At 38.8% G+C, this 25,555-nt stretch overlaps 1 protein-coding gene across 2 annotated transcripts in view; it reads left to right on the top strand.

The window, feature by feature from the left end:
* The window catches only part of Stat4 (signal transducer and activator of transcription 4), a 93,467-nt gene extending 79,052 nt beyond the window's left edge, over positions 1 to 14,415 (top strand). Inside the window, exons 15-24 of one of the 2 annotated variants that reach the window (XM_013030099.1) lie at positions 2,761 to 2,844; positions 4,342 to 4,440; positions 6,806 to 6,941; positions 8,001 to 8,050; positions 9,025 to 9,119; positions 9,387 to 9,523; positions 9,828 to 9,913; positions 12,144 to 12,210; positions 12,597 to 12,705; positions 14,133 to 14,415. In XM_013030099.1, the coding sequence (XP_012885553.1) occupies positions 2,761 to 2,844; positions 4,342 to 4,440; positions 6,806 to 6,941; positions 8,001 to 8,050; positions 9,025 to 9,119; positions 9,387 to 9,523; positions 9,828 to 9,913; positions 12,144 to 12,210; positions 12,597 to 12,670 (828 nt within the window). In that variant the 3' untranslated portion in view covers positions 12,671 to 12,705; positions 14,133 to 14,415. Of the gene's footprint in view, positions 1 to 2,760; positions 2,845 to 4,341; positions 4,441 to 6,805; positions 6,942 to 8,000; positions 8,051 to 9,024; positions 9,120 to 9,386; positions 9,524 to 9,827; positions 10,020 to 12,143; positions 12,211 to 12,596; positions 12,706 to 14,132 lie in introns of both variants that reach the window. The other variant, XM_013030094.1, reaches the window with a different exon arrangement.
* Positions 14,416 to 25,555: the final 11,140 nt, after the last annotated feature.

The following is a 25,555-nucleotide window of genomic DNA, read 5'->3' as shown; positions in this document are numbered from 1 at the left end:
CAAAAGATTCTTCTCGAACTACTGACAAGAATCTTAGATTTCTGTCCTAGGAACTAGAGGCAGAGACTAAATGTTTATTATATCATCATGCTATTGACCTTATTGCAAACAGTGTTTTTTCTTGTCAAACAATGTTTGTTCCAATAATCTCTAAAATGAGTCATATCATTCTAAATTATTATATTTCAGCTACTCTGTCTTTTATTCCATAATCCTATACATATAGTTATTCTATTAAGGGACATTTTTTAGCTTTATAAACAATTCTTCTACAAGCATTCTCCAGTTGATATTATATTTATCTTGTTATTTTGTTTTTAATTATCCTTAAGTAGTTAGTTGTACAAAAGGGTTTCAATTCAACATGTCAGTTTGTTAGTACATCTTGATCAATGCCATGCTCTTAGAGTTTTCTTTATGTCACATTTTAGGTACTGGAGTTTGAACTCAGAACTTTGGACTTGCTAGGCAGGTACTTAGCCACTAGAGCAGACTTCCAGCCCTCGATTCTTCTAAATATTTTTAAATATAAAAGAAATTCTTTGAACCATATAAATATGACAATATTTACATCTATGTATACACATTATGTATACACATAGATGTACATTATAAGTGTGTATACACGTGTGTATACATGTTATAAACAATGTATATTTTATATTTTGCTAAATATTAAAGAATTGTACTAGTTTACCATAGCAGCATGTAAGAATTACTACTTGGTTTAGCTCTAATATTTCTTCTACTCTACTTTCTCTGTTCTCTTTCTAGAACTTCTGGGAGTTTGTTGTTAGAATTTATGTTACCTTTTCCATCCTTACTACTCATTTTTTCTTTTACTTTATTTCCACTCTTTTACTTCCAATCACACTTACCTATTCTTATACTTATTTATTGTTATTTTCTGAATACCTTTTAGTAGCAATCTGTTCTTGTTTCACTGATGTAATTTTTGCTACATAGATGTGTACTTAGGTTAAGAACTTTTCCTAGAGCATTTCAAATATATAAAAAGGTAAGGAGAAAATAAAATTCACCCCCCTTTATTCAGTAAATTATATCACTAGTGATTAACATTCTTTCTACCTTATTTCACCTGTTTTTCTGCTTTAAAGATCATTTTTGTGGTATCTTTAAATTCTAGGTAATTTATATTCATTATCATTGTTGCTTTAGTAAGTATATGTAGAATACGAATTCTTAAACTTTATCACAATACCCTTATCATAAAATATATTTAAAGCATTATTAATAAGAAAGACTATTTCTTGTTGTATTTTAATTTTCTTGACAAAGGCTTTTTATAGTTGGTTTGTGAAAATCAGTATCTAAGCACTATCTACTCATTACAGTTAACTGATTTACTGCTTGTTTGTTAAACAAAAGTAGCCTACTATATATATATATATAACATATATATATTACTGTGTTTTTTAAAACAGTATTTTGCTTTTTTGTACTACTGAAAAAGTAGTTCCTTATTCTTACATTTGTATTTCATGTGGGATCTTATCAAGTATATGACCATCATTAGTCTATAATCAAGAACCTGAATGTATCTGAAAATTCTATTGGTGTGCTGGGTATTGTAGATATAAAGTTGAATATTAGGATCTGGCTACTTTATGGTGAAAACCTTTGGCCAGGTCAGCTTCCTAGGTATTGCTGGTGATTTAAGCTAAACTGTGAGCAATCCAGATATTTCGCAGGCAAGAGTCGAGAGCTTCCCCATAAACATTTGCAAGATCATTCTCTCTTCAGTATGGCACCTCATTCCTGCCCACAGTTTGACCTTGTGCCCATGGTGTGCAAAAAGTATCCATATAAAGCCTCTAGTTTGGACCGAGCACCAGTGACTCACACCTGTAATCCTAGCTAGTCAGGAGGCTGAGATCTGAGGATCACAGTTCAAAGTAAGCCAGAGCAGAAAGTTCGTGAGACTCTTATCTCCAATAAATCACTAGAAAACCAGAAGTGGCTCTGTGGCTCAAGTAGTAGAGCCTTGAGCTGAAGAGCTTAGGGACAATGCCCAAGTCGGGAGTTCAAGCCCCAAGACCGACAACAAAACAAACAAACAAACAAAAATCTCTAGTTCATCTTACTCTAGATTGAATCTTTTGTCCCCTGTGCAGGTCAATGAGGGTGGAGAATCCATTGACCCCTCATTGGTTAGGTTCTTAATGAGCCTCTGTTCACCCTCTTGCAACTCCATAGCCGTATAGCACCTTAGTGATTTTCACCCCCATCACACATTCATCCCTGACTCTCATGTGGAATCTATATTGCCATCTTGCTTGATTAGGAAGTGAATAAAACTTCAGCTGTCACCTTATTAAAGTCTCTGGAGCAGACTTGTGTGTCAAATACCATGTATAACCAGAAGTGAATCTTGCTTTTTTCTGAACAAAATTATGTTACCAGGAGTTATTTTAGTATACCTATAAATGCCTGGCTTATCCTATTAAAATTTGGTAAATCCAACAGACTAATTTTCAAAAATTAGCCTAAGGAACAGCACTGCATTACAACAAGAATATGCTGAAATGTTAGAAGCCAGAAATCATCTTGTTTGGGACACTTGAAATCACTCTGTGAAGATAAAGATTTCTTAAATGCTGTATTATTTTAAAGCAAGAACAGGAGAAATGTTCAATAATAAAAGGTGTTTTGGGAATTTATTTTAAGACCTATTCATTTTTAGAAACAAATTAGCAAGTATGCATTTGTAAAAAAAATAACAATTTACTTCCCCTACAGGGCTGTCATATGGTGACTGAAGAGCTTCATTCCATCACCTTTGAGACACAGATCTGCCTCTATGGCCTCACCATTGATTTGGAGGTAGGTGCTTAAAGGACCATCTGTCTGTTAATAATATTTATCAATAAATTTTTTCAGGGATTGAAAGCTCAGTTGTTTCTGGGTTTTAGTACAATATTCCATGTATTATTTTGTTTTCAAAAAGCAATATGTAAAATGCTCACTAGTTAACATGCGTTTCTGGTTAAATATAAATGAGAAAAACTCATGAGCATTGTGAATTTAATATAGGCTGAATAATTTGTTGCCAACATTGCGTTTTTGCTTGTTTGTTTTCTGGATTATTTTGAGTCATAAATGCTCAGTGGAAAACTTAAAGAGATAGATAAATATTCATACAGTATACTTAAACATAAAATTCAAGTTACATTTACAAATCACTTCAGAGGAATGTTTCTCTGTATGAAGAAAAGTGATAGGAACTGCATTGTCAGTGATAGTTAACCATATATTGATCCTTTCCTAAAGGTCACCATTGCTCAAAGACAGAACACACTTTGGAAATCAAATTGAATGTGATTGCCTGTGAATCTTTTTGGTGGTATTAAACTTTAAATTCCAAGCCTTGTGCTTGCTAGGCAGCACTCTAGCCTTTGAGCCCCACCTCCAGCCCTCACTGTGAGCTTCTTGAAGGAAGGACATAGTGCCTTGTTTGTACACCATTGTCAGTGCACAAAACCCAGCACATAGTAGCAGATGATGCCCAATATGTATTGAATAAACAGATTAGTATATGAGTGAAGGTATACACTTTCACATATCATTAATCCCATTTACAGATTGTTTCAGAATCCTGCTTGTACTTTTCACTGAATATAACCCATTGATAAATTTTTTTGTAGGTTCCTTTCTCATCTTTTGTCCCTAAACCTCTGTTTCCATGAGCTGTTAAGTTCCTCAATTGGGTATTTTACTGTCTACAGGAATCTGATGCATTGCTGGAAAGGGACTATTATAAGTTGATTAGCCTCTCAGCTTAGTCTGTGAAAGCCTGTTGATTTTTCACCAGGTAGAAAACTTCATTACCAATAGCACTAAATTGAGTTCTGTAGCAGTAAGATGAAACAGCTCTAGCTCCTACAACACAATAAAACCCCCAATGTACCAATGTTAATTAGTTGTTAGGTCATAATTTGAATGTACTGATTTATTCCAGAAGTGGATATAACATACAAGGAAGATGGACATAACATACAAGGAGGCTAGTTGCTAAATCAACAAACCTCTGATTAGTCACATTTGAGGCAATATGTGACATAAGGAAGTATTAGATATTTATGCAGTGTCATGTTTTGGGGCAGCTGCCTGATAGACAGCATCCTAAACTCTTAAAAGAATTCCTGTTCTGTCTTTGCTGTGTTCTGGTTTATATATGCTCAGAAAGTTCTGCTTTCACAATTGTTTTAGCAACCAAGAAACATGGATATTAGGATGGGAAGAATGAAGTGGGCTTGAGATAGCTGAGTGTAACCAATGTAAGGCAGGACCACCCATAATGACTGTTTGTTTTTAAACTAGACCAGTTCATTACCTGTGGTGATGATTTCCAATGTCAGCCAGCTTCCTAACGCTTGGGCATCCATCATTTGGTACAATGTGTCAACCAATGATTCCCAGGTAGAGTTCCTATTCCTGTATTTCTTCTCATTTTTTAAATTTATTGTTAACTCTGTGTGTGTGTGTGTGTGTGTGTGTGTGTGTGTGTGTGTGTGTGTGTGTGTGCATGTGTTTATGGGTGGTTTTGTTTCTAGTTATATGGTTCCTCTCAGGCTACATTTAAAGTAACATGACCTGACATAGTTAGGTCCTTAGAGATTTCTGCTTAGCAAAAGTGAGAGACAGATATTGGTTATTTCTCCAGGTCTTGTCAGTCCCCAGCTACGTGAACACAAGGAGTTCTAAGGCCATCCTATGGCAGAATTTTATATCTAATTGCTGTCAGAATTTGATATCCGACCACCTTAATTTATTCTGGATCTATCTTTTTCCATAGCTCTTCTCCAATGGTTAAGAATTAGTTCCAAATAAGTAACCAGAGTATCCATCAATCTTGCCCTAACTATACTCTGACAGCACAATTTTTAAGTCGATTGCCTATAGATTTTATCCTCTCTAGACTAAATCTGGGTTTTATTGCCATCTAGTGGCTAGTTGAGATACTGACCATAAACTGGCTTCAAAGTGAACATACTAATAGATGTCAATAATTAATAGATGATCTTGTTCCCAGAAAACCAGGGAAGAGAGTAGGGGGGAAAGATGAGTCAGTACTTTCCCTTGCTTTTCTCTTACAAAACCTTAGTGTGTTGTCTTGGAAACCATTAAAGTCTAGAGAAAATAGGTCAAATGTAAATGACTATATTGCTTCTTAATTCAAAGCAAATGTTCCCTCTTTGCCCTCCCCCACCTCACACACACACACACACACACACACACACACACACACACACACACAAACTCTTTCAGGTTAGGTTAGGTACCAGCAATAGAAATTTAACAATAAGTCAGTTCTAAGTGTTTTTTCTCTATAGCCCATTATTCCTAGTAGAGAAAGTATATGCAAAATGGCTCAGTCCTATTCTTCCTTGGCCTCAGGTGCCCTGGCAGCAGAGACAGATCAATTCCAGAGAGGAAGGCTGCCTGAGTGCTCTGGGCCCAGCTTCCTCCCAGCCTAAAGAGAAAGGAACCGAGTTCATTAGAGTTTTTAAGGCCCAGAGCAGCCCGTAAGATTAATTACCAGACACCCTTAGGAGCTACATGTATAGACTGCTATTGAGGAAAAACTGTGAATGCAGAGTCTGATATGGTAACGATCACGTTCAGTACTGCAGATGCTCCATTCTTGCTCTTCCATAATGCCATCCAACTTCTGATAAAGACATATACACTGCCTTTCACCAATCCTAAAATGCTTACTTTATCACTTAAATTAAGCACATTAATTTTTACCTGGATTTAGGGCCCAATTTGCTTTTTTTGGTGGAGGCATATCTTCCTAAAATTAAGGACAGGAAAGTGTTCCACAGATCACACAATGATTTTTAACATCATAATGCATGACTGACTTGAGACCTCCACATGAACTGAGCTACATAATGCATTTACAGAATTTTCAGTTTCATTTCTGAAACTTCTTATGGCTTAGCCATTCATTAATGAATTTATTTATTTGACTGTACTTGGTGAAAAGCACAAGCAAGTTTACTATGTTCAGTTTTTCTTACAATACCAGGGTGTAGGTGGGAAGACACATACTCTGTCCTTTCTAATATAACCCTGCACTTGGCTTTCTTCAGTGATATTCTGCTAGAAAGCCACCAAAGACATCATACCAACCATCCCAGCCTTACTGAGTTCCAATATGAGTATCTGGAAATCAGAATCATATTCACTTCCTTAAATAAAGCCAGAACCTCATTACAGAACCATATTGAACAACTAAATCTAGTTTCTTAATTCTATCCTGCTTCAAAATCTAAGCTCTTAGACATGAATGATATTCTGTATTGCTAGCCACTTTAAATTTCAGACACAATTCTCAGATGCAAGGAACACTGTCTTCCTAGAAATTCTTCTCTTCCTATCTTTTGTTCATGGAAGGATGGCAGTAATCTTTTTTCCCCACAATGAGTCGATTGAGCAACATTTCACTTAAGTTTGATATTACAAAAATGACAATCTATCTGATTATATGTTGGGCAGTATTAATTACTTATATAACTGACATAGTTAATGTTCTAGGGAAAGTTAGAAGATACTAAATGCTTCTGTTAGAAAAGATGGAGTCCTGACTTGTGTTACACTCAAATAATAAAAAAGCCCTCTAAGAAAAAAAGCATATCTTAAAAAATATCCAGAATGAGTTTGCATTCTGAATTGTTAACTTAGGTTGCCCCAGGGCTTAAATTGAGAATCTAAGTATTGAGTCACAGTGCTTTCTCTGTAATTAACAAATACAATTTTCATCCTAACTTTATTTCAGAACTTGGTTTTCTTTAATAACCCTCCATCTGCCACTTTAAGTCAACTCTTGGAAGTGATGAGCTGGCAGTTTTCATCATATGTTGGTCGTGGACTTAATTCAGATCAACTCAATATGCTTGCAGAAAAGCTTACAGGTAAGAGTGAGAAGAATTCATCTCTGTATGAGGATGCAAGTGTATGCCATACTGATTGGCGGGAACATAACAGAGCTGAATGGTGGGCCAACCCAACCCAGTTCTAAAGCCCCACTTTTCTATTCTGCATTTGTTTCCAGGGTACTTGTAAACCCACTTTCACTAAATATGCTGTGAAACTTATAGTGACTTGATCTTATCTAGTAATGTTTCAGTTGACATTAGCCAATGGGAAAATGGCTTATTCCTTCACCAAACACAAGAAATTTAATAGAAATTAAAGATGGCAACAATGTAATTCTGCGTATCAATAAAGTTTTAGCTGTGAGAATTCTGGAGTTGCAAAATAGAGTCATTGAGATGAAATGCCTGACAATACAGCCCAGAAGTTCTTTAAAAAAGTTTGAAAGATGTCTGCATTTCCACAAGTCTGGAGTGAACACACTACTCACCACAAAGGGCAAAAGATGCATTTGCACCGCAGAAGCAGAATCATGTGGACTGAGGGACCATTTATGTGATGAGAAGGACAGGGTTGCCACTGGTACTTATCTGATCAATGAGCACTCACATAAATGAGGACTTTGGGAAGCCTTACGAAATTTGTTTCATGTGAATATCTTTCTTGATCCACAGTGCCACTTCCAGTTTTCTGGTGGATTACTGGAGATAAGATTCACAGGCTTTCCTGCCCGGCTGGCTTTGAACTGTGATCCTCAGATCTCAGCCTCCTGAGCAGCTAGGGTTACAGGCGTGAGCCACCAGCACCCAGCCCCTATATTATTCGTGATTCCCAGAGTGGCTTCCTTTCTCCCTTCTGACACTCTATTACCTGCCCATTCATGGAACTTCCTAAAGCCATTGTTATTTCTAGATAATGAATTTCATAGTGGCAAGGATGATATTCTTGTACCATACATAGTACTCCGTTCCCTATAAACCCATAGCAATTGCTTAAACAACTCTTGAAAAGCAGGATAAAAAACTAAATTGGGCTCACTATTGAGGAGACCTTCATTGTTGAATTTCTTAAAAATCTTATTTTTTCTTTCATTTTAGTTCAATCTAGCTACAGTGATGGTCACCTCACCTGGGCCAAGTTCTGCAAGGTACAAAGAGGGGAAGGAGAGTATCATTTAGCTACTGTTTTTGTTTTGTTTATATGTTTATTAGCAAAAATTACTTGGACCAAGGGGTTTTGTTATATTTATGACATGCATGACATACTTTGATTAAGTTCACCCCATCTATATTATTCTTCACACCTTTCCATCCTTTTTTTGGTGGATCTCATTGTATATTTTCTATAATATTTACTTCCTATCACCATCTATAATATTCTTTAATATTCACTTCTTTTCTTTTAGTTTATTTTATTTTTATTGTGAAAATACTGTACAGAGAAGTTACAATTACATGGGCAGGATAACGAGTACATGTCTTACCAAGCATTGCAGCCTCCTCCTTTGTTTACCCTTCCCAACCCTTAATATTCACTTCTTATCACTATCTCCTTTCCTCCTTCTTCTACCTGCCAGTTCCCCTCACAAATAGTCCCCCTTTCACAGTCATGGCATATTATTATTTTAGGTCAAGATTCCTCACACAAGTAAAATCATGTGATATTTGCCCTTCCAAGCTTGGCTTGTCTCTTCTAACATGATCTCAAGTTCCATACGTTTTCCTACAGAAGATTTAATTTCATTCTTCTTTATGTTTGAATAGTTCTTTTATTATTATTATCATTATTATCTTCAAGTCATTGTACAAGAATAGTTCTTCATTGTATGTAGAGACCACATTTACTTTATCCAATCATCTATTGTTGGACAACCAGGCTGGTTCCCTATCTTGGCTACTGTAAATAATGCTAATATTAAGAGCAGTAGGAAGCATAATCATGTATTTATATATAATGATATTTCTCTAAACTGGGGTTTTGAACTTGGATAAGGATTATTTTTAAGAGTGAGGGGTTGTCCACTTGAGACAAACTATTTTGTTGAAAAATAGAACTTGATTTATTATATCAGTGTTACTATTTAACCAATCATTGCCTTGATGTGCTTACTTATTCCAATAGGAACACTTACCTGGTAAACCTTTTACCTTTTGGACATGGCTTGAAGCAATACTAGACCTAATTAAGAAACATATTCTTCCCCTTTGGATTGATGGGTAAGTTATGGGGCTATCTTTTCCATAAGAACGAAGTGCCTTCCTTCTAGAGTTATTAGGTCTTTTTCTTTTAATGGCATAGTTGAAAAAAACAGGATAATTTCTCACATTCTTCGAAAGGCTTTGGTAAATGTCTCTGTATCTGAGTATTACATGTAGGATTGACTTTTGATGTATGAAAAACAAAATTTAGGTCTGTTCTTTGTAAATGAAGTAAGTGCAGAGAAAATAGTGATCAGATGAAACTATGCATTGCTCTAATTCTAGGTACGTCATGGGCTTTGTTAGCAAAGAAAAAGAACGGCTCCTGCTAAAGGATAAAATGCCCGGGACATTTTTGTTACGATTCAGTGAAAGCCATCTTGGAGGGATAACCTTCACCTGGGTGGACCATTCTGAAAACGGTATGTGCCTCCCTGCTACTGTTTCATCAGAAAAGAGTATTCTTGAGTTAGGTTATTGGGGTTTCAATTTGCAGAAGTGTGTAGTATGCTGACCTGTTTATTATTATAGATGGTTGTCCCAGACAGGGTACGGAAGGAACTTTGAAAAGCCGGTGTTTCTGGTTGTTCTCTTTCACACATACAAGCTATCCAATCCAGATTGCAAGAATTCATGCATTGCAGCTATGAAAATATTGTGGGCAGGAAGAATAACCACAAAGAATGTCTACAAGAACCTGAATAGTCCTCCACTTTCTGTTTCCAGGAGAAGTGAGATTCCACTCAGTGGAACCCTACAACAAAGGGCGGCTGTCTGCTCTGCCATTTGCTGACATCCTTCGTGACTACAAGGTTATTATGGCTGAAAACATTCCTGAAAATCCTCTAAAGTACCTATATCCTGACATCCCCAAAGACAAGGCCTTTGGTAAACACTACAGCTCCCAGCCTTGTGAAGGTGAAGTTCTTTCTGTTTACCTTTTAAGATTTTGGAAAATAACACATGAGAGCAAAGTAGATGATATTCCTCTTTCTGTCTACTTTTGTAAGATCTAAGCGGCATAACAAGGGCAAAGCCCTGGAACTGATGCGATATGATGTGATATATCAGCAGTTCCTGCAGGACTGCTAGAGCTGTCTGATACTAGCAGACAGCTACAATAGTAGCTACACCTGCACTTCAGCTTGGTCAAGGTGGTTGCTGACAGCACCTGGATCACTTGAGTTTTTCTTTTCTAAAATAGGAGTGGTGCTGACTTCACATTTATGAATCAAGGAAAGAAAAAGAAAGAGTAGGAATGGTTTAAAAACATGACAAATGTGTATTTTGCAAAGGAACCCAAAGGTTTGTAAGTTTTCTAGTTTTCACCTGTCTCAGAGAATGTTTGTTATTTGCCAAGGAAGGGACATGGGGATGTGGGCTTCAATCCTCCTCTTAGGTTACCTTTCCTGCTGCATGTATCCTCAAAGCCCAGAACAATTCCTAATCCAAAAAGGCATTCAGTAAATACTGATTAAGCACATGAAGGGAAAATTCATTAAATTAGGTATTTATGAATAAGGTAAGTTTAGTATTCTGTCACTTTAATGAAAGCACAATTGGCCCTTTGTATTTATATTTTCTACAATCTTCTAGGTCCACAAATCAAGGATCAGAACTATTTTGTCAAAAAAATCGCATCTGTATTGAACATATATAGAACTTTTTGGCACAATTCCCTCAACAATACAGTACATGATCTATATTTTAAAGTATTCACAATGCATTAGGAATTATTTGAAAAGATGAGTTAAAGTATACTACAGTAGACAAGTTTGTTATAAGCAAATACCACAACATTTTATCTAAGGATTTGGGGGTCCTGAAACCAGTGCCCCAGACATACCAAGGGATGACTGACTATAATGACCTATAAAAACCTTAATTTATAGCAACTAATACCATCTCATAGACTATCTGACAATTATCACTCATAAATGGTGACTTGCTGTCTCTCAGTTTCACCCATCTAAGACAAAAATACAAACCTTCAAGTGACACTCTACATCTAATACAATGAAATGCAAATGTCAATATCACAAATTACAGTGGGAGAATTAAGAAATTTAGGAAATGTTTCCAAGCACAGTACAATGTTATTTTTAGGAATGCTGATGATGTGCTTCAAAAATGTGTATAATAATAATGTTATGGTAAAGGAGGCATGGAAAGACATGCCTGTAACCCCAGCTTTGGGAGGCAGAGGCAGTCAGATTCCAAGTTCTAGGCCAGCCTGGGCTACATAGTGAGATGTTGTCCCCAAAATCCCAATAATAATTATTAATGAGTTATGTTGGTTTCAGCTTTGATGAAAAGAATTGACACAGTATATATGTTTAGTCAGCTTTCTTTTACTGTAATAATATTGAAGATAACCAACTTCAAAAAAAGACATGCTTACTTTGACTTACAGTCTGTGAGCTTTCAGTCTACTGTAGGCTGGTACTGCTCCCTTAGGGGACAGTGGCCAGGCATACAGGATGGCGGGAGGATGCAGTAGAGAACTGCTCTCCTGATGATGGCCTTGCAAGCAAAGAGAGGAAAAGTTGAAAGTCTACATTCCTTTCATTGACCTGCCTGCTGTGGCCTAACTTTCTTCTAGTGGATTCCACTTCTTAAAGCTTTCATCATTTCCCAGTGGTTGCCACAGGATGGCAACCTAACCTTTAACCGTTAGCTTTGGGGAATACCTAACCACACCGCACCCGTCTACATCCTCCAATATGTGAACGGGTCCAATCTTCGAATCAAACTCAAATGCATCACAGAAAACAGGTAATAAAGTAGGTTCTCGATTGTTAATGACATATTTTAGAGATACTATTATGCTGTCAGGTTAGGCCCACTAAGAAATTCATTTTCTTGCACACTATTTGTTTAGATATCTGTGACTTCCACTCAATGAAAAAGTTTGTGGCTCACTAACAACTGCATTATCTTCATTCCTTTTAGCATTACTGATATTTTTCTGGACTGACTTTTCTATTTTTTTTCATTAATGCTGGGAATATTTTCCCCCAACACTGTGCCTTTCTTTTCCAGTTTCAAGACCAACAGAAAGGGGAGACAAAGGTTATGTTCCTTCCGTTTTTATCCCCATTTCAACAATGTGAGTAATTTTGGTCACATGTAAAATATTTTTTATTGAATTAATTTTTAAGTTCTTTCCTGAAAGAGATTTAAGGGTAGAACAGAGTACATATAACCAAGAATAAAGCATTTTAATGCCCAATAAAACATTTTATGTCTCATTTCTTTGAACACATAAAGCTAGTCTTGAGGGCATAACTACTGTAGTCTATTATGACTGGAATGATAAAGTTGCCCTTTTACATGCCATTATATCACATAGCAGATTGAATGGTCTGAGGCAAAGTGATAAATTAGGAAGCTCAGTGCCATGAATGGATGAAGCACTAGAAACGAGTCCCAGATAGATGCAACAGTCACTGTGAGCTATAATTTTCTAATCCTTTTCCTTGTTATCTCTTTAAGTCGGAGTGATTCAACAGAACCGCAATCTCCATCAGACCTCCTTCCCATGTCTCCAAGCGTATATGCAGTGCTGAGAGAAAACCTGAGTCCCACAACAATTGAAACTGCAGTATGTTGCCTTTCTTTTCCAAAGTTGGTCTAGGGCTTTTCCAGTGGAGTAAAGGTGTGATGTGTGAATGAAAGGGGCTGAAGTACTCCTTAGGCATTTAACTAGGACAAATGAATGAATATAACACAGGGTGTTTGTATGGCTTGAATGTTGCTAATTTTATAGGCATTGAACGTAGCCTGCTTTAAGATCTTTCAATCCAAAACCACCAGAGGGCAAAATGTCCTTAACATTTCACTCCAGAACACTGTCATTGCTGTTGTCCCAAGCGTCTAACACTCAGCTTTAACAAACAATACATATTAGCCAATATTTATGTCTGGTTTAGCATCTCTTTTAAAAGTTCCATCCACACATTCCACCCACTTTTTCTTGCATTAACCAGTCCCTGGATCCTTTCCATGAAGTACATAAACAGCAGCAGCAGCATAGTAAGGGCAGTTGGGTCATAATCTAAAATCATGTTACTGGGAATGCATTCTACTTATTCTTATCCTCCAAGAACAGGTTTGTCAGAAGGTTCAAAAATATGAAAGTGAATTTAAATCTGAAGAGAATCTTTGGAGGAACCCAGATCCCCAAGAGATTTGTTCTTGACCATAATCAAGCTGTATTTAGTTCTTAGATATTTCCATGAATGAAAATCCACAGTCACTACACACTGGTGGCTCATGCCTGTAATCCTAGCTACTGAGGAAGCTGAGATCTGAGGATGATGCTTCAGAGCCAATTGGGGCAGGAAAGTCTTATCTCTAATTAATCATCAAAAAGCTTGAAGCAGAGCTGTGGATCAGGTGGCAGAGTGCCAGCCTCAAGCAAAAAAGCTAAGGGAGAGCATCAGGCCCCGAGTTTAAGCCCCAATACTGGCAAAAAAAAAATAGATAAAAGAGAAACTCACTGTTGTGTGATGGCTTAGTCTCATGCTGTTGCCCTTCACTCCTTATTTATGTCAAACTGAACTTTTGTTACATTTTTGTACCCACTTCTTTATTAGAGTTTTTATGTGACTAACACATTTTTTGGGGGGTCCGGTCATGGGGCCTGAACTCTGGGCCTGGGCGCTGTCCCTCAGCTCTTCAGCTCAGGCTAGAGCTCTACCACTTGAGCCACAGCGCCACTTCTGGCTTTTTTCTTTTTGCTTATGTGGTGCTGAGGAATCGAACCCAGGGCCTCATGCATGCAAGGCAAGCGCTCTACCACTGAGCCACCTTCCCAGCCCGACAACACATTTCTTAACTCAGTTTTCAGTACACTTGAGAGAAGCCTTATATGTCAGATTGTTCAACCCAATTACTTTCTGGAATACTTTAAAAAGTTAATTGGAATGAAGAATTATGTATATTTAGAATAAAGACAGAAATAACTGTGTAGCTGTCTGATAGTGATTTCTCTGAAAAACTATTCCTTCTAATCATTTTCTATTTTAGATGAAGTCTCCATATTCTGCTGAATGACAGGATAAACTGAGTCTCAAAGAAGGAAGCAAATGAAAGTTTCAAGACTGCTCTCTGTCAAAGAAGACATCCTATTTCTTCAGCTTTACAAATGCCGGTTTCCAGGAAAGGGTGGAAGTCTGAAGATCTCCTCTCACTGGAATGACACCCCAGTTGGGAGTGCTGTGACTTGAAATGCCAAAACCATCAGTTTCAGATAAACTTGCAAGACAACTTTAAGAAACCAGTGTTAGTAATATAACCGAAATCTCATCTGCATGTGTTCCCTTCTGATTTTTGTTTCTTCAGGTCTTATGTATGATTTGGGCTGTCGAGGCAGAAGTGTTAATATTTCAGGGTAAATCAGGAATATTAGATTGTACTGCAGGTTCCAATCAGAAGACTGCAGGGCAGATGAAGAGATGCCTGTGCAGTTATTAACCCTTTCTTTCTCCATGGGGTGAGAAATGAGTCTAATCACAGAGATAGTTAAGGCCAAAATGTCTTCCCTAACCTTCACTTTTATAACTTCATATTGGCCTAGGGTTTTCTTTTCTTTTTCAAATTTGTTACTGTTTTTATAACTTTGATGTACAAAGGGGTTACATAGGTCAGTTACATAGGTCAGGTACAGAGTACATTTCTTTTTGGATAATGTCACCCCTTCCCGTGTTCTCTCCCAGTTTTTCCTTCCCATCTCACCCACAGGTTCTCTAGTTCATTTTCAACATAGTATCTAGTGTGTACCCCTGTTGTATTTGTTCACCCTTTGTCCTTCCATTTCTGTGCCTCCTTTTACACTCCTAAAGACATAAAAATGAGCAAACAGAACAAAAAAAGCAGCAAAAAAAAGAAACTCTTGTTTCCATTTTCTGGAGTTCATTTCGATAAATATTCTTTTATATGATCAGATGCACATAGGTATTCTGTCTTTCTGTTCCTCTCCTAAGAATATCTTCCTTTGGTCTCACTCTGTGTGAATGCCCAGAGACCTGTATAATTGATTATGTCCAGTATATTTTAGATCTAGCTCCCACATATGAGAGAAAGCATTCACTGTCTCTCTGAGCTTGGCTTGCCTCACTTAACATGATTTGTTCTAGGTCCATCCATTTCCCTGCAAATGACATAATATTCTTTCTAACAGCTGTGCAAAATTCCATTGTACAAAAGTGCCACATTTTTTTTTATCCATTCATCGATTGTAGGGCATCTGTACTGTTTCTACAACTTGGCTGTTGTGAATAGTGCAGGAATGAATATGGATGTACAATGTGTTTATGGAGCCCGAGGTTTTCTTAAAGGGAGAAAAATAAAAGGGTACATTACAAGAGGTAGATAATAAGATACCAAGAAGCACTGAGAGAAGCAGTTGAGGTAACCCACCCAAGACACCAGAAGTCACTGAGGTACGTACATAATGGGCTGGCTCCTCTCATCTTTTGACAGGATTACTGTGGAAGGTGCAACACTCAGCCTAAGCAATCATACAATCAGGGTTTTCCACTAGCATTGTTCAAACTCTAAGCACACTGGTCAACAGTTCTGCAGCCAGTTACAGTCCCAGCAGGACTCAAGGGTTTCCACATTCTACTTCTCAAAATGAACAAGAATGACTGTTCTCACAGTAGATCCAAAATGGGAGAAATAATGAGCTATTCACAGCAGCACATCATAGGACCCATAGAGACACTATCGACAGCCACATCAACAGCGGCTTCCACCACTGCCAGGGATACCTCTCCAGTTAGAGTGAGGAATCCAGAGACAATCCTGGTAGTAATCTTGGGCAAACTGCACTGATAATAATAACTATTCAAAAAAGATATATGGAATAAAAAAATCATGAAATGAGGATTGGAGGCAACTCTGGCCTTGGACAATTTCATCTGTGCATTGTACACTCTTCACATCTTCAAGATGAATTGAACTAGATGGTGCCAGTGGTCCTTTTCAGCAATATTAATCTGTGGTCCCATGCATTTAACCTGAGACTATGAAAAGGGTTAGGATTTCCAACACTCTGCTAGCTCTGGTAAAGAGGAAAGGCAGCTGCTTTGCTGCATGGCCATGCAGGAATATGAGCTTTGAGTCTGATTTGGCTCTTGTCTCATGATGACGGAATGTTCTGTGGCGCCATTGCGAAACTGCTTCCCTTAGAAATAGTATTAAAAACTCAGATGCCAATGACTTGGAGAGTTCTGTGTATCTACTAAGCCCTAAAGAGCTTTGAGAATATTGCTCTACTTGCAGAGGTATCCACAAATACTAACTGTAGGCTACTTTTTGTTTGTTTTGTTTCTTTGTGCTGGTTCTAGGGATCAAACTGAGGGCTGGGCGTTGTCCCTGAGCTTTTATGCTCAAGGCTAATGTTCTACCACTTGAGCCACAGCTCCACTTCTGGATTTTTGCTAGTTAATTGGAGGTAAGAGTTTCACAGGCTTTCTTGCCCTGGCTGGCTACAAACCATGATCCTCAGATCTCAGCCTCGGAGTAGCTAGGATTTACAGGCATGATCCACCAGCACCTAACTTAGAGGCTACTTTATAAGACAAAGCCTAATTTTGTCAAAAAGTTAAAGTTGTCAAAAAGTAAAGTTAGAGATGACTTTTTCCCCAAAGTATCCCTCTTTCCACTATCTGCTTTTCACCAAACTGGCAGAAGCCCTGGTTGAAAAGGGTAAAAAAGGAAGAAAATCTCTACTATAACCTACCTTTTCTCTTAAAACCATCCAATCAATCTCATCCTTTCTACCCACCCAGATGTATCCTAAGTTGTTCCTCTGCGGCAAACCTCTTCCTGTCCAAGGCTGGTTCCCTTACTCTTTTGGAACCTCCTGATTGTTAGGGCAAAAGTACCTGTTTGATAGAGGACAAAATGCAACTAGTCATAGTTTCTACTTTCTTCTGAAAATTGTTTTCTAAAACTGCCTGAGACATATAGATCATGTAACAGCAGAATTGGGGTAAACAATATAAATCTGGGCAGTATTATAGTTTTATGCTTAGAGAGGCCATTTCCATTTCCTACCAAAAAGTGATCTAACAATGAGACATAGATGTTAAAAGGGCTGCAGAAGCTTCTCATTTTTTGGAATTATCAGAATTATCATGGATGCTTACTATTCACCGGAAGCTTAGGAAGTTTGCCAGTAGATCCTTTGACTGTGGACGTTTATGAATCTTAATGAACCCACAGTTAAATCACCACCATGGTAGAACAGTATAATTCCACTGGCATCCTCACAAAAGGCATGCTACAAAAATATGACAGACAATAAACACAACCCTATGTGGCCACTTAGGTAGACAAGGAACTTCATTTAAAATCATTTGAATTGTTTCATGCCCTGCTCAAAATCTCTGAATGTCACTCTAGCAATTCTTATGGGGAGGTACTGGATAGAATTCAATGATTGGTAAACTTAAATGGAAATGTTTTAGTTTCCACTAACTTCCAACTAAAGTTTAGAATTTCCATCAATTTTGAATTAATGGTAGTAACCAGTAGTAACCAGACCACTTTAATATCAAACCATAATCATACCACCTTTATAACATATCACAGTTGTTATCACACAATATTGTTTATTCTAGGCACAATTTGGAAAGTGCATTTAATCAGACCCACTGCTAGATCATGTTGTTTTAGTATCAAAGAAGCACTTACTCTATGTTATACGGGTGGTTTCAATATGGGTTTGATCTACCACAGAATTGGTTTGATATCTTTTTTTTAACGTAATTGGCTTCTAATCTCACACATTTTATTTTGGCTAAAAACGTTATTCTTTGAAGCAGTTCATTGGTTTTGTTAAACTGCCAAAGGGATTCATGACACAAAAAATTAACTTTTAAAAAACGGAATAAAAGAAGAAAAATAATAATTCCACCTCTGGAATAAGACCATACAACTGTAGCTCTAGACAGATGTTTTCAGCCATACACTAGCCATGCACTGCTTTGTCTCTTATGAGTTTTCAATTTCATTACTTTTTCCCCAAAGCTTTTCATCCTCCAAAACATAACGCACAAGAACACAAGGCCAACTAAAGTACTTTTGGTTTCTTTGGTTGCTCAAGCTTTCAATCTCCCCAACCCCCCTCTCTCTGTCTTTCTCTGTCTCTCTGTCTCTCTGTCTCTCTGTCTCTCTGTCTCTCTCTCTCTCTCTCTCTGTCTCTCTCTCTCGCTCTCTTCCTTCTGCTCCACATCTGGTCAAACTCTTATCTATGACCCCTTCCCTCAGGCTCTGGATAGCCTTCCTGCCAAATGCACACATACCTGTACAAATATACTTGAGAAAGGCTCTCAAGTCACACCAGGCCTCCTCCTCTATAGCATTCCTTCTGTCCCTTAGTGCACTGCTTGGGGCTTTGTTGCAAGCTTTGCATAAACAAATACTACTTATATCTAGCACAATTTGGCCTTAATAAACATGTAGTAATTTGATCTTTGAACTAACAGAGGACAATGGTTCCTTTCTTTCATTCCTTTTTCTGTCTGCAAGCCTACGCTAAAATTCTCTCTATAATGTTTCCAAATACTAAACACATGGGACAATTCCTCCTGTTATGCTTCAAACCACAACATGCTGTTGACACAACTTAGGTGTTATGTCTATTCCACCTCACCCTTTCCTTACAAGATCTGTAATGGTCTACAAGCACACTGAATATTAGCTCACTGTAATTTCACTTTGGTTTAGATACCATCATGTGTTTTTAATATCCCTGTCACCTACCTACACAAAGGTGAACCAAGTGTTTTCTCTGAAGTTTCCCCTTAGTCTACCTCACAGAACTCAAGGCCATCACTCCTGCCCCTAGCAAAAATCCTGCACCACACACACATCAGGCTTGTGAGTCATCTTAAGAAATCTCAGACTGTTGCAGTTTTTTAAAAAATCAAAAGAGCATCCAGACGGGACAAGGTGAGGGCGTGTGGAGGAATAGAAATCTCATGAAAATCCTTTAGAGAAACTTTCTAGAACATATATCCTATTATTTCCCTACCCCTCAATTGGGGCTTAGTAGGTCTCTTAGAGCCTGTTTTGAGACCTTAATGATGACCTTAATAACCTGTAGTTATGTTCCCAGTGTTAATGATAGTCACTTATTTATTCAAAAAATACTTTTGGAAACTATGTGTCAGGCATTGCCTCTCTCTCTCTCACAGGATTCCCAGCTGAGCCACAGAACTACAAAAGTGGTTTTCTTAACTCTATTCAGTTTTCCCAGGGTACCATTCCACATATACAGGAGAGAGAGTAGTTCACTACACACATATACCTCAGGCAGTTGGTTTCATTCACTTATGGGACCCTGCATAAGAAAGGTTGTACCATAGCACAAAGTCCCTCCTATAGTGACCTACTTTGTGGTGAGAAGAGATGAAAACAAATATCAGGACAGATTTAAGGATTGTTATGAGAACGGTAAATGGCCAAAGGCAGAGATCAGTGAAGGTTTGAGGAATTGATTGCATTAAGAGCTAATGAATGGGACACAGCAAGTGAATGCACTCAGCTATAAAACCAGAATCCCAAAGACCAGTATGATATGCACAGGACTCAGCAAATAAAAACTGGGTGTTTGAACAATATAAGGAAGCCAAGAATTGGAGGGGAGCTTCGTGAAGTATCCAGAGTGGGATAAAATGAGTAAGAGAGGCAGAAAAGGAAAAAAATATATGGTCTTATAGGAAAAGTTTTTTTTTTTAATGGATATCATAGCAAATGCTGTAGAAAGCTTAAGGGTTTTTTTTTTTTTTATAAAGGAGTGACATTATAAAATCTGTTTCTTGCGTGGCGCCGGTGGCTCACGCCTGTAATTCTAGCTACTCAGGAGGCTGAGATCTGGGGATCACCATTCAAAGCCAGCCTGGGCAGAAAAGTCCCGGTGAGACTCATCTCCAAGTAGCCACTCAAAAACCAGAAATGGTCCTGTGGCTCAAAGTGAAAGAGCGCTGGCTTTGAGCAAAAGAACTCAACGACGACCACACCGAAAATCTGTTCCAAGTTTTTGTCAGGTGAATCTCTCACAAGGTGCAATGAAGAAATGCCCTCAAATTCTGCGCTCAGGTCTTCCACAGGTCTGAGCCCTGAGAAGGGCTCCATTCTAGGGTTCACACCCTGCTGTTGACATAAATTCTTAATGCATTTTGAATATAAAGATCCACAGTCCCATTTTGCACTGGGCACTTGCAATAATACATACATACATGCATACATACATACATGAAGTATGATGGGATTTAGGTAAGCGGCACATTATTCCTTCACAAGTGGTCTGAGGTGTGGGCCAGGAAGGTAAGGTTCTTTCACACTCTGGAGGACCTAGGTTGGTGGCAAACTCACCTTGAATAGCGATCCCCTTAAAAAAGAGGGGTGAAGCCTAAGGACTGTCAGTCTCCAGGCCTCCCATAGTCAGTGAGCCACACAACCAGCGGGCAGGAGCCTCGCAGCTTTCCTCTGCCAGGCAAACTCACGGCCCGGTGTCGAGGCTGCTCCCCATCACACCTCCCGCACGTGCCCTGCAGTCATCTTAGCTGACAGAGAACAGGAAAGCCCCTCCCAGATCCAGCGAGAGGATGCGGAAGCCGCGGCGCCGTCGCCGCCCGCACCTCCCGCCTGCACACTCTGGTTTTGCGGGCTGACCCCCCGGGGGGCGCGGAGGACCCGGCCAGGCGCGCCCGGCGCGCGCACAGGTGCAGGCTGCGGCCGCCCCCGGGGAGGGCAGCGCGGGGGGGGGGGCAGACCGCGGCCTTCCAACGGTAACCCGCCCGCACCCCATCCCCATGCTTCCCCCGCCCAGCTGGGACCGCGAGCGCGTGATCCGCGAGGGGTTCCGCCCCGCGCAGCCCCGGGCACCCGGCGGCGGCGGCGAGGGGGCGGCGGCGAGGCTCGCGGGCGGGCGCTGGGAAAGCCCCGGGCCGAGCATGCGCACGGCCCCCGGTTCTGACTTTCGCTTTTCGGTTTCCTATCAAAACTAGGGTTTCTCGTTCCGGGCTGGTTTCCCCGAAAGCACGTGGGGCGGCTCTTCTGAGCAGCTGCGTCCCTCCCGCGGAAGCTCGCAGACCGACCCGACCCGCCGCGCAGCGCCCCTGCTGGACAGTCGTGGGATAACCGGGCCGTGGGGCCCTGCTGAGATCCAAAGGACCCTTCCATCCCCACCCCAATCCCTGCCTGCCCTCCAGGACTGAGTGATTGAGGGGGCTTCACTAGGAACCTAACAGTGCTCCTTGTAGGCATTTTTTTTAATTGCATAGCAGTGATCAGGAAACTAACGTTTTAGACTATTCTCGGAATGCTTGCATTTATTTACATTTCTGTATATTTTTTACAGGAATAGGATGGTATCTATGTTTCCTGTCCTTCCTGTTCACTTAGTTTTACGAATGGATATCTTCCAATGTCATTAGACTTTGGAAGTACAGCTATAATATTCTGGCATATGAATTGTGCTTTAAGATGTGTATTGTTTCTGATTTTTCAATATTATAAATGAACACCCTTGCACGCACACACACACACACACACCTCTTTTAGCCTCCTAGATGGTCATTTTCTGAGTGGATTTTTCTATATGTCTTAGCGTAGTATAAAAATCTTTCATAAACAATTACATTCATCAATTGTAATGCCTACTAGGGTTCTGGGTAATGTATCACTTATAGTTAATGAAAGAACATGGTTTACTTGCATATAGACATTTTTCTAAAGTACTCATGACTTTCTTCTATATTTGTAGGAAATGTGTAATGTGTAGAGAGATTTTTCTCACTGCATTTTAAACAAGGTGTTGTAGGAGGCCTCCTATGGCACTGTGTTTTATTAAATGCATTTGTATTTTATTAAACACAAAGCAAGTCAAACAAGTGTCTGTATAAAATCTAAATACAGAGAGCTAAAGGAATTTTAGAAATCCCCTATATCAATCCACTATACTACAGATAAACAGGACTCACTCACTTAGGGACATTCTCCAGGTTACATCGTACAAGGCTTAAAATTGAAGCTGGGGAAAAATTCATTGGCTGGCATCCTTGGGAATTTTTGCCATTCAGTAATTAGAGTTATATCAATACTGTCAATATTAGGGAAGTATGGCTAACATACAATATGGTAGCTCAGAGGAGAGAGAGAGTCTTAATTATTTTGCTGTGAGTTTGCTCATCAGATTTGCAGCTGCCATCTTGAAACAGATCAAGGCTATAAAGAAAAAGAACCAGGAGAGTTAGTTTTTTGAATGACTCACAGGATCAGGTATTCTTTGAAAATGAGATGCCCCAGGGAAACACCATGGGAAAGGACAGTAGGGCAATTCCACTTGAGAAGTTTACAGAATTCAGCTGTAGAATGCTTTGTTACCTCCACCTACCATAAAGATCTAGATTAGTGATCTAATATGTCCAATGTGTCACAACAGAGCCAACCAAATTAATCTCAAAACTCATTGTGTATGAGATAGCAATTTATCACAGTTTGTGAGTCTAGAATTGGTCTGAGAGTTCTGCTTATCAGGGTCAGGCTGATCTGATCATTCCTAGGCCCTCTCACACACCTCGGCCTAAACTTGGACAATAGCACTAATCTAATCAAGGCTGTATGGTTGGTCTCTTATCACACAGAAGGCTAGTCTGACTTGTGAAAGTGGCAGGGCTCTGAGGTTTATAAGGCTAGGCTAAAATTGGCATAACATTTCATCTGCTAGACAAAGCAAGTCACAAGCCAGACCAACTTCAGTGCTTGAGGAAACAGCCCTAATCTCTTCAGAGTCACATTGCAAAGGGGCATAAATAATAGAGAAAATAATAATATAGCCATTACTAAATAAATCTACTAGATCTCTTTCTTAATTTGTTATAATAACTATATAACTGATAATTTTTTTGGCCTAGCTGGTAGGTTTTGTTGTTTTCTTTATGTTTCTTGATGTCATAAATATTTTTGTTATGAGTTGTTTTAAATACTTGGTGCAACAAGGCAGATATAGCCATTTAAATAACTGGATGACTGGGGAAAACAAGAAGTGTGAATGAAGAATAGGTATAACTTTTTTTTCAAACAAGAATTTTTTTTTTCCAAGTGAGAGATCTAGAATAGCTTCTAAGACTCTTTCCACTGCAACATTACATGAATGCATGAGTTACTTTGGTGCCTCATTACTCACTGTAAGATGTGGTTTCTATACTCCTTAGTATCTTTGTCTTATTTTGCCTCAGGGATGAAAAGTCATAAAGTTTCTCCTACCTACTATTTCTGATTGATTGCTAGTGACATAGGACAAATAAGTGAGCGTATAGCTTATGGATCTATAGCTCAACTGCAGCAGCTCTCCAAGAGGACTCTATGTATCTCCTTCCCAGATCAGGCTAAAGGAGCAGCAGCTACCTGAAGTATGGTGTGTCCTAATACCAGAAAGGTACGCACAAGGACAAGTTAATCACAAAGAACACACAATGATTGCTACCATTCCTTTAGCTAGAGCAAATCACATGGCCAGTGCCATAATTAGGCTGGAAAGAAAACTCTACCCCATAGTGACCCCATGACAAAAGAATAGGAAATAGTTTCAAATAATACATTTTACAGACATGGCATTAACTTTTTTCTCCAAGTTTTGAATAATTGATATAAAGATACACTTTCCCAAGCTGACAGCCGAAAGACAGGCATTATGTATTTACATCTAGCAAAATCTGGATTTTTGTTTTGGACTACTTGGTTTTTAAAGCAGCCAATATATTAATGGTCACAAATATAAAAACACATACTTTATTCTCGAATAACTTTTAATTGTAGAGAGATAACACTTGAAACATGTAAGGACTTTAATAACAAAATCCTCCTTTATATAAAAATGTAAGCTAATATTTAATAAAGACTTGCCCCATTAAAAAAAAAACACAAGGGCTGGGATGTAGCTCAGTGGCAAAGCGCTTGCCTAGCAAGTGCAACGTCCTGGGTTCGATCCCCAGTGCCAAAAAAGAAAAGACAAAAAAAATACAGTTAAAAAAAAACACAATAAAGGGGAGTTAAAATTAAAAGCAGCACCCTGGAGCCGATGGCTCACACCTGTAATCCCAGCTACTGAGGAGGCTGAGATCTGAGGATTGCAGTTCAAAGCCAGCCCCGGCAGAAAAGTCCATGAGGCTCTAATTTCCAATAAACCATTCGAAAACGGGAAGTGTCGCTGTGGCTCAAGAGGTAGAGCATTTTCCTTGAGCTGAAGAGCTGAGGGACAGCATCCAGGCTCAGAGTTCAAGTCCCAAGACTGACCAAGAAAAAAAATTGAAAGCAACAGGCCAGAGGGCAGATACATAGATAAGTTTAGTCAGGAAATTGGATCATGAGAGACAAGGTTGAAAGAAAGACTGTCTATATTTGAGAATGATCCAGACTTGCAGTCAACTCAGTGCTGGCTTTGTGAGTATACATTTGGGACAAGGAAATAAAGTATATAGATAGGAAAAGAGAAAAAGCTGTAATATCTGAACATATATGCATATTCTTGGGAAATTATTTACATCATTCTCCTACCTAGAGTTGCCATACTAGTCAAGTTGGATTCAAATCTCATGTACTTGTAGGAACTAATTAGTTTTAAGATATATACTGCAAGACGGTCTAGTCTGGCCTAGATACTACCTACCTGTGAAAGTATTTAAACTGAAAAACCTGAAAGATGAATTAGCCAACAAAGAAGTTGGGGAAGGAGGATGTTGAGAAGTTGGGGAAGGGGATGTTGGTCAATAGGACTTTGAGAGAACTGCTGGGAAGAAGGCTAAGTTTGGAGAAGAGTTTGGCTTATTTCAAGATCAAAAATGGTGAATTAAGCAAAGAAAAGAGTAGCACAAGACAGCCTTAGAGAATACTATAGGGAAAACACAGCAGAGTCCACTCATCTTAGATGTCAGGCCCAGAGAAACAAAGGATACATGTTTCTTTTGTGTGGAAGCTACATTTAGCTTATAAACATAGAAGTAAATACTTTTGGTGGTAACCAAGTGTATACAAATGTATTCTTTGAAATACAGTAGATTCAAGGAAGAACTCAAGTAATGTAGTTTCTTAGAAAGGCAAAGTTTAACGAAATAAACACCAGGAAGTAGGTACTTGAAAGGGGTAGGTATATACTACACAAAGTTAAGAGTGAAGGAAGGGGTGGGAAAGGACTGGGTGAGAATGTTGAAGGGGTGACATTGATTACGATGTATTGTTTTGTTAAATGGCATCTCTTTTGTACAATTACTTAAAGATAATTAAACAAAAGAAATTTGAATTAGAGCAAGAAAAGCCATCATAAAGATTCCAGGTTTGCAAAAGTGCACGATCTACTTGCAATTAAGACACACACACACACACACACACACACACACACACACAGAGCATAGGGAGTATTTCAATACAGAGGATAA

This window comes from Dipodomys ordii, unplaced genomic scaffold (assembly GCF_000151885.1).
Source record: "Dipodomys ordii isolate 6190 unplaced genomic scaffold, Dord_2.0 Scaffold5, whole genome shotgun sequence".
Classification (NCBI taxonomy): Eukaryota; Metazoa; Chordata; class Mammalia; order Rodentia; family Heteromyidae; genus Dipodomys; species Dipodomys ordii.
Note: the sequence above shows the minus strand (reverse complement) of the source record. Positions and strands in the feature narration are given on the sequence as shown.